Source organism: Charadrius vociferus, unplaced genomic scaffold (assembly GCF_000708025.1).
Source record: "Charadrius vociferus isolate BGI_N301 unplaced genomic scaffold, ASM70802v2 scaffold611, whole genome shotgun sequence".
Taxonomy (NCBI): domain Eukaryota; kingdom Metazoa; phylum Chordata; class Aves; order Charadriiformes; family Charadriidae; genus Charadrius; species Charadrius vociferus.
In genome coordinates, this window is record NW_009646844.1 from 334901 (window position 1) to 344692 (window position 9792).

Genomic DNA, 9792 nt, shown 5'->3' on the forward strand with positions numbered 1-9792 from the left:
TGTGCTGCCCCCACCCTCCCCCCGCCGCGTGCATACAAAGCCGCTGGCCTGTATTTATTTAACAAGGGAATTTTTTTTCCTTCGCTGCAGGGAATGGAAGGGAAGAAAAAAAGTTAAAAAAAAAAAAAAAGGGCAAATTTTTTCACTGGGAACAAATCTCATTTTCAAGAGTCCTGACAAAATGAGCCATAAAATTACAATATTTCAAAGTGCTTCGTAATTCTAGCGCGGACGGCTCTTCATCATGGAATCTGAAAGCTCAGAAAATATAAAACTCATTAGATTAAAATAAACCACCTACCGCGCGGAAGAAAAGCTTATTTATCAATATCAATTTACTTCTGATTACCCTGTTCTGCAATTTGTTATTTTTAGGAATTATGATTTGTGTATCGCTCATGCCAATACGTGGAGGGAGGAAAAAAAAAAAAAATTAACTTTTGCTTTTTTCCCCCCCCCCTTTTGAATTGTACTTATTGTAAAGACCTGGCCAAGAAGCAATAAGAAGAAAAGGTGATTTTTTTTTTTAGCGGCGCTTCCATGTGAGGAGTGGAGGAAGCTGGGAAAGGGGGAGCCGCTGCGCCTCTGCAAACCTGCTGTGTTTTGGAGTGAGGGTTGGTGCCAAGCGATGCGCTTTGCCGAAGTGGATCGTGGGGGTAGCTTCTCTGATGCGCGTTTGGTGGTGGCCCCGGTTGAAGCATCTCCTGGTCCTCTTCCAAGGTGGAGGGAGCTGGGGAGAGCGGGCATGGATGGCGTGCTGGGGAGGGGGAGAGGGGTCTTCCAGCGGCTGCCACGGGAATGGTGGGATGCTGGTAGCATCTCAGGGGCTTCCACTCTGCCTACGAAGGAGGGAACGCTGCAGGTGGGCAGCGCTGGCTGCCAAGCTCCCCTCTTTTGGGGGACGACGTTTGTCGCCGGAGAAGGGACTTTTTGGGAAGGCGCGTAGTTTCCTCGCGTGGAAGCCGTTTGGGAGACGCTTTGATTTACACTTTCATTTCTTCTTTATGCTCCTGGAACGGGCGCAGAGCAAACAGAGAGGCTGACGCTATAAATTTTTGGAGGCGCGAGTGTGGCGGTGCTGTTTGGGGAAGACCGGGGAGGCGGGGGGAGAGGAGAGCATCTCTGCCAGCGAGGCACAGCCGCCACTCTGATGGAGGCAATTAAGCGTGTTTTTGCGTGCGTGTGAGCCACACTTGTGTGTGAGCACCCCAAACGGCGCATTTAAACATAACCGATACAGGTGCGCAGGCTGCATGCTCGATGCTGAAGCACCTTGAGAGTGATAGGTGGCCCGGGCTCAAGAAGCGGGAACATCTCTACTCCGGTGTTTTCACCGGGGTGAGATTGCTGGAAGGTTCTTGGAGCGCCTTCGCCAACTTCACCGGGATTAATGCGTGCTGAGGACCGGAGTGTGTGCAGGCCGGGCCCTGTCTGCGTAAAGCCAAGTAGGTGGGAAGTTTGCCACGCTTAGGGATGCAGAGATGCTCTTCAAGCAGTGAAAAACAAACAAACAAAAAAAAACCCAACACTTCCCAGGCTTGGGAAGGAGGCATTTGAGGCAAGCGGGCTGAAAAACCTCTGCTCGACCTGAGCTGGTGCCTAAAGTTTCAAGCCTTGGATTTCTTTGCAGAGCAGTCTTTCGGTGGTAGAAGCTCCTCCGGTTCCCATCCATCACCATTTAACGCGGTTCTGGCTGCTGCTTCCCGGGGCCTTGGGGAGCGGTTGCCAGCGGACTGGGAAATCTCTGGTTTAACATTAGTGCTTTTGCAGCCAGGAGACACCAGTTAAGTTCCCAGAGATGACTTGCCCAGAGACATTATTATGCTGGAAACTGCACCGAATGCTTCCTACAAAGAGCCTCTTTCAGGCAGAAGGTGCGATTTAATATGCTCTTAGTCACAATTTTTAAGTTCTCCCCGGAGATCTCGCCATCCCGTTCCTAAATTTGCAATATTCGAGTGAACCGTCTCGGAGAACCAGTGAAGAGCTGCAATATTAATGAAGACAGACAAAATCAAAATGACATTTCAGGCAATTACTTACATAATGAAGTGACTGACTCGGAATATACAATATTTAGATTTATCATGACACTCGAAAGGGGATGCTGTCAACTGCCTTTATTTCTCCATCACGCAAATTGTTTTTCCACTGCCCTGTTGCTTTTTAAATGTGCTCTGTGAAGCCGGGAAATAGTGTTTCCGCTCACTTGGGCTGATAGCGGTGTTGTCTGAGAAGAAAGTTAGCGATCTCCTCAATGGCGTTTTGGTCCAGCAGAAGGCACGGAGGAAGAGCTCGGGGTTGGGCTGCCTTGCTCGTCTCCAGCGCATCCTTTCTGGCTGCAGCACGATGTGCTTTAGCTCTGCATCCCGGGCTTGACGCTGGCCACGGCGGGGATGCAGGGACCCCAAACGGCGGCGTTGTCTATGTCTGAGATTTTTCTCCTCCCCCGAAACCTATTAAAGAAGGGGGGGAAATGGGGAAGTTTGGAGTTTTTCTTTGTTAGAAGAGTCTATTCTGCTTTTGTTGGCTGCATCTGGAGCTTTATAGGGCCTGATAGGATGTCTGGCTCCTGGGGAAGTGGAGATTTTTTTTTTAGAAAATCGGGGGTTTTTTTGATGCTTTACTGGCATTGAGCTCTCAGAAGTCAGAAACTTGTCGAGGGGTGGAGAATTGCAGTCTCCTGCCCTGTCCATGTGTCACAGACCAGTGGCAAGTTTTCCAGGGAGACTGGCGTGATACCCCGAAAAGTTAAGCGGTGCTGATCCCAAATATCTTCTCAGGCTTGTGCCGAATTTCCTAAAGATACACAAAGACCGCAGCACCAGTTTTTTTTCTTGCCTAGGCGCAGACCTTTTCCTTCTAGGCACGTTCTCGTGGCAAAATAAATGAAGGAATTGGACTTTAGGGCCTTTTCCACAGTGATAGAGTTGTTATGAACTGTCTTCTCCGACACATCCACCGGTAAAAATAAAATACGTGTAACTCGTGCTCGGAAGCTCCTTTAGGAGCGTCCGTAGAGGTGGTGGGGCTGGAGCGTGGGCTCCCCGGCAGAGGTAAGGACCACCCCACGGGGATGCTTGTGCATCTTCTTGGGGTGCCGCGAGTGCCGGGTAGAACCAAAACTTGCCATGCGTGCAACCTAGCCGCCAGCGCGACAAGTCCCCCGCTTAGGCTGGTGAGCGGAAGGTGGGATTAATTACTCGTTTCAGCCCCGACGGCTCAGGTGGGCGCTTGATCTCAATTGGAGAGCCGCTCATGCCTTTCACTGTGGGTCATTTCTCTGCATTTGCTGCCCAAAAGGTTGGCTGTCACCGTCGCGCTCTGCCCGGCGGGTCCCCGGCTCTGCCACCGCACGGATGCGCTGAGCCGGTAGGAAAAGGTTGTTTTTTTATTTTTTTATTTTTATTTTTCCCTCCCCCAGCCCACACCTTTCGCAGAACCTGCGGAAACACGGAGAGCTTTAGGGACGGGTGGCTGAGATGTCCCGTGTGCTTCGGGCTCGGTGTGAGCTGCCACTGGGGGGTTTTCTGTCGGTACCTATACGCCGTGCGTAATGTACATGATTCATACTTTTAGTGGGAGGGGTCCCTGCCCATGGCGGGGGGTTGGAACTAGGTGATCTTTAAGGTTCCTTCCAGCCCGAACGGTTCTACGATGCTCTCCGGGGTGGAATGTTTTAAAATACCATTTATCTCGTATGAATTTCCTTGCAAAGCGGGACTTTGCCGAGGTTTTGTAAGGTTGGTTCGGAAAGAGCTTTGTATTTAATGGTGTGAAAGCCCCGGGAGGACGCAGCCGTGCTAAGCAGCTGCCTGTTACTGTTTTATTCTGTTGCCTCCTCGTGAGGAGCCGCGTGTTGTATTGAATGTGACGCTGGGGAAATTCGAGAGGCAGAGCCGGGATACGGGCACGTTTGCAAGCCTGTCTGCTCCCAGTGCTCTCGCAGTGCTGGTCCTGCAGCCCCCAGGGTGGTCTTGAGGGGTTTGAGGGGGCTCTGCTTTGCTGTCCCAAATCCCGGTGCCTCTTCGGTGATTCTGGGTCCAGTTTCCCACACAGTTCTGCCAAAACATCTTAAATCCCAGTGCCAATTGCTCGTTGCTCCTGGGTTGTGGTGGCTCTTCCTTACCCTCAACATCCCGCTGGGTGCTCGGGTGGCTCATCTCAGCCTCTGGGCCTGACCACAGAGGTCACTGTGGCTCATCCCCTCCCACGAGATGAGCCAATGCGCTTTGGAAAGTGGAAAATAAAATAAAAAAATATATTGCCTACGCCAGGTTAATCCTGGTTTTGATTTGGTGCCGGCCAAGAGGATGGTTGGGGCTGTGTGAACCAAGAAAAGTGGTGGTGGAGCTCTTGAGTGAAGTGCCCCTTATGAAAGCCAAGCATTATCAAAATGTGGGTCTTCTGGGTGTCCCCATGTGGCTTTGGGACACTAAGGTGCAAGCTGGGACAGGGCTGCATCCCTGAGCCTGCTTTGGGAAGGAAAGGTAACACCCATAAAGCGCTGAACTTGACACTGCCTTTCTTCTTTGACAGGAACCATGAAGCGTCACACTGCTGCCGGCAACTTTCTGCTTCCCCTCTTGCTCCTGGAGCTGGTTTCTCTGGGTAAGTCGTCTGTCCAGTGCCACACTCTTCTCTCCCCACCCCTTTCCCTGCTCGGGTATCACGTTTGCGAGGTGCAAGGGTAATATTTGCTGCATTTGTGGTCTGTTGGTGAACATCTAAAGGTAGAGCAATATTGCTCTGGAGACTGGGGAGATGTGGCTGGTACTGGTAAGCAGACTCCTCGCCTCCATCACATGTGGTCCCGGGGACCTGCGCATTGTGTTCCCACACAGCCGCTTTTCCAGCAGTCGGTAAAAAGACACATGTGGCATCAGATGGCCCTTCCCGGGAGGGGCTGGAAAGAGGCTTGGAGGCACAGGATGATGTGTTGGTGAACCCAACTGTAGTAGGTGCTCCTGGTGTGTATCTCAGCGGGAAGACCTTGGCAACTTCCAGATGTGGGGTCATGAAGTCAAAGCTGGTGGTGGACGTCATGATACGCACGGCGTTGGGTCATTTTTAGGTAAATAAAACCTAAAGGAAATTAGAGGGAATGGATGCAAGGCAAGGACGTCAACCAGAAGCTTGTTAGCTCTTCGATAGCGGAGCTATTACCGACAGGGCTCTCTCTGTGCTTTCAGCAGCAAAATTATTACCCAAACTGTGTTTTAATATATGCTGTGTGGGAAATAACTCCTCTCTGAGCTGCTTTTCTGATTCCAGCCGGAGGGAAGGGAAGGGCTTTGGAGGGGCAGAGCCTCGGTGGTCAGCTTTCTGCTGGGCTCTGCCCCACGAGCGTGATGCTCTTGGTCTTCTGGGCTTCTGGTGGGGGGGATGCGGGGTCCAGCCTGGCCGCCGGGGTGGGAGCTTGCAGGACAACCGCCGTCTGGTGCGGCAAATGTGCCTCTTGGGCCGGGCTCTGGCGTATCCCTGGACGCGTAAGTACTGTAAACATGCGGCAAAGCCCCGTGAAAATTGGGATTGTTGCATGAATGGGCTAAAGCCCCCGGGTGCTGGGGGGGAGGAGAGGGAGGCCAGGAGGTGTGCGGCTGTGTGGCGCTCGCTGATAAACAATAGCGAGCGTGTGGCCATTTGATAGCACTGTGCCCTTTGGAATAAAGCCTTTTTTTTTGTGTTTTGGTTTTTTTTTTGTTTGTTTTGCTTTTTTCCCCCTATACTAAAGCCTCAAGATGGCTTGCCCAGATTGGCAGCCTGATTAAGCAGTCGGTGGATGACATTAGCTGTGACTGACAAGCGCAGTCAATCTCCCTCTGGTGTCGGGTTGGATCAAGTAGAGCCTCACCAGTTAGCTGCCCTGTCACTCCTCTGGAAGCGGGAGGGGGGAAAAAAAATAAGCAACAAAGACAACCCACGAGTCTTTTCACCCCCCGGAGAGATCGCTTGCCACGAGTGGTCTGGTACAGCCCATTGGAGGTGGGGTGGTGGGTTGTGCTGGCCTTGGTTGGCGACTTGCTCCTTCATCGTCCCTCGCTGTGCGGTCGGTGGCAGCAGCCGTGGGTGGTGTGGGCACGTCCTGCTCCGGGTGCCTGGCTGGACGCAGCAGATCGGCAAGGGCAAGCTGCAAAGCCTTGGGGAGGCAGCGCTGGGAAACGGGGATTTGGAGGCTCGTAGATCCAGCAGTGCCTCAGCACCTCTCTCCTAAAGTGCCCCGGGGACTGCAGGTGATGGAGCTCCTCTTCCCAGTAGACCTGGCAAAGCAATTAGCTTGGGTAAATGCAGAAGCGCAGCCTGAGTGGGCTTGGTGGGTTTGGAAGAGGATGGTTTAGGTCTGGTGTGCTGTGTGGCGCTCGCTGATAAACAATAGCGAGCGTGTGGCCATTTGATAGCACTGTGCCCTTTGGAATAAAGCCTTTTTTTTTGTGTTTTGGTTTTTTTTTTGTTTGTTTTGCTTTTTTCCCCCTATACTAAAGCCTCAAGATGGCTTGCCCAGATTGGCAGCCTGATTAAGCAGTCGGTGGATGACATTAGCTGTGACTGACAAGCGCAGTCAATCTCCCTCTGGTGTCGGGTTGGATCAAGTAGAGCCTCACCAGTTAGCTGCCCTGTCACTCCTCTGGAAGCGGGAGGGGGGAAAAAAAATAAGCAACAAAGACAACCCAACGAGTCCTTTCACCCCCCAGAGAGATCGCTTGCCACGAGTGGTCCGGTACAGCCCATTGGAGGTGGGGTGGTGGGTTGTGCTGGCCTTGGTTGGCGACTTGCTCCTTCATCGTCCCTCGCTGTGCGGTCGGTGGCAGCAGCCGTGGGTGGTGTGGGCACGTCCTGCTCCGGGTGCCTGGCTGGACGCAGCAGATCGGCAAGGGCAAGCTGCAAAGCCTTGGGGAGGCAGCGCTGGGAAACGGGGATTTGGAGGCTTGTAGATCCAGCAGTGCCTCAGCACCTCTCTCCTAAAGTGCCCCGGGGACTGCAGGTGATGGAGCTCCTCTTCCCAGTAGACCTGGCAAAGCAATTAGCTTGGGTAAATGCAGAAGCGCAGCCTGAGTGGGCTTGGTGGGTTTGGAAGAGGATGGTTTAGGTCTGGTGTGGTGGTGGAGTCAGCCTGCTCCCACCCAGTACCGCTGTGGTCACCAGAGATGGGCAGAGACCTTCATGCCCAGGTTAGGAAGGACCTGGGGGATGCTAGCTAGAAGAACACCTCCATGGTTACCATGCTCTCGCATCAGCAATGGCCAAGGACATAGAATCAGAATGGTTTAGGTTGGAAGGGACCTTGAAGATCATCTAGTTCTATCCCCCCTGCCACGAGTCCTGACTCTGAAGGGCAAAGAAGCAACAGGTTTTGCAGGAATAACATGGAGCAGGCATGGAAGACATTCAGGGGAGAAAATCTCCCAGCACATCAAAACAACATTTATCGTGGTCCCTTGCAGCCTGTTGGTAGCATTGAAGGAGGAATAAAGGGTCACAAGCGTGTGGTGGAAGTGATGGCTTTCTGCCGTGCGCCTTGCTGGGGGACCATGGGCAAGAGCTGTGTTGAGGGATACAGTGATGGTATATCCCAGGGTATAGCTGGGCGGTTGTGGCAGCCTCGCAGAAGGAAAATCCAACTGGTGATCCATTAGATGAAGCCACAGATGATGGCTGGTTCACAGCGATGCCTTTGGGAAAGGGCGAACTCGCTTTTGGGGTATGTGGGGTGTGGCTGTGACTCCACGGACCAGCATGCCCAAAGCCAACAAAACGTTGACTGTCCTGGATTAAATGTGAAAGGACAACTTCTGGGATCCTAGACCAGGTGGCAGGACACATGTGTGGAAGACTTTTGTTTCAGAGACTGACAAGGCACCTTTTGACAGCAGTCGGGTGACAAGAGTAAGACCTTATGGCCAGATCTGAGGTGGGGAGAAGGTTCCTGAAGGTGCCCCGAGGACTTAGTGGTCTGTCTGGGTTGTGGAGGAGCTGGAAATAGCTGTGGCTGGGACATGAGTGTTGGGGCTGGCCCGGAGGACAGGGCTGGTGGGGCTGTGGCTTCAGCTGCAGCATCCCTTTTTTTTATTTCTTGAGGGGAATAGTTTCCCTTCATCACAGCACGTATCTTTTGACCTACATTCCTGTGTCACTCCGACACTTTCTTCCCCATCACCTCCCACCGCACGCTGACCATCCAGCAGCGCAGGGATAGCCTTGCTCTTTATCCTGGCATTTGCAACCCAAAGCAGTGTCCTGCCTCCGGACCCTCCTTCAGCTTTCCCTGGCTCTCGGGTACCGGGCATCCTCCTCTCTTAACGTATAGGTCCCGTGCGCTCGCAGGCTGGCGGTTCGAATGCCTCCCAGCACCTGATGCAGCTGGATTTGTAAGACATGACTTATATATAGTACACCGGTAATAATGAAGAAATATATTTTGCAATAGAGGAGTTGGCAGAGTTGGGGGGGAGTTTAGCCTCCTCTGCCCCCTTCAAAACCCGCTGGCCCCAGCACAGCAGCCAGGTACTAAGTGCGCTCCGAAGCCTCCAGAGATGCCATTAGCTCTAAATAACCCATTTTGTCGGGGTTCTTTTCATTTTCTTTCCAGGTACTTAACTCCAGAGGCTGAGATTTAAATGTGCCTTTGCAAGAGCGCTGCCTCTAGTGCTTCCCCGCTTCTCGAGGTGTTTAACAAACGGGCTGCCTCAGGAAAGAGGGCAGTGCTGAAAAATCCCTGTCTGGTGACGGATGGAGCCCTGGAGGAGCCCCGGCTGCTCCTCCATCCTGTCCCTGTCTCCCCCCCCGAGCGGGTTTGTGCAGGAGCACAGCTGGGACTTGTGTCTTGGGAACATCTCCCTCCATCGGGAGCTTGGGAAGGCGAAGAGGATGCTGAACTGTGGTTTGGTGGTTGTTTCTTAAAGTGAGATGCTGAAGCGCAGGGCATGAAGGTGGCGGCAAAGTTAGGAAGGAAACCTGGACAGCTGGTGTCATCCGGGCTTTGCTGTCCCTTTGCCTCAAGCAATGTCTTTGCGGTTGCAGCACGGTTGGGGTAATGATGGAGGTGATGCTCTGTACCTGCTGGATCCGCATCTGGTCTGGTGGATGTTTGCGAGGGAGGTGTCACACAGGGTTTTTTTTTGCTACTTGTAGGATGTTGGGTTTTGTCTGGGCTCCCACCAAAGGTGGTTAGGAGGGGTAACAGTGGGGAAGCACTGCCTCATCGCTTCCAGCGCGTCTCCTTGCCGAGGGCTGCGCTTGGCATCCTGGTCCTGTCTCTTCACCTCCTGGGACTGGTTCCGGGGACCCCCCCCATCAACAGGCGTGAACTATTTTGGCCAGACCGGTTCAAACTTCTGCTTCCTCGTGCCCAGCCTTGCTTTTGATGCCTGGCAGCCAAACTGCATTTCTCCAAGCCTGTAGGTTTGACTGGCTCTGGCTGCGTATGGAAGAAAACCCATCCCTCGGGACACAGCCTGGTGAACACCAAACCTTGTCTTTCTCTCCTGCCACCTTTTTCTCTGCGTCCCTTGAATGGTTGATTTTTTTTTTAATTTTTTTTTTTTTTCCCTCTGGTTCAGGCTGCGGTCATCGTTCTCCTATGTGCTCTGCACTTGACTTTGTCACCTAATGAGGCTGCTGCGGACTGGGGGCAGGCTCGCCAGCTTCCAGCCCGGTTAAAAAAAAAAAAGAGAGGAAAAAAAAAAAAAGGAGTAGAAAGAAGTGAGCCTGATTATTAAAGGTGAAAGGAGGCAATTAGAGGGAAAGGCGATCAGGTGATGGGAGAAGGGAGGTGCACTGGTGGGGTTTTTTTTT

General features: G+C 52.6%; 1 protein-coding gene across 1 annotated transcript in view; it reads left to right on the forward strand.

The window, feature by feature from the left end:
* CDH23 (cadherin-related 23) overlaps positions 1-9792 on the forward strand; it is a 223734-nt gene that overhangs the window by 12072 nt on the left and 201870 nt on the right. Inside the window, exon 2 of the mRNA XM_009894006.1 lies at positions 4540-4611. Within this exon, the coding sequence (XP_009892308.1) occupies positions 4540-4611 (72 nt within the window). The remainder of the gene's footprint in view (positions 1-4539; positions 4612-9792) is intronic.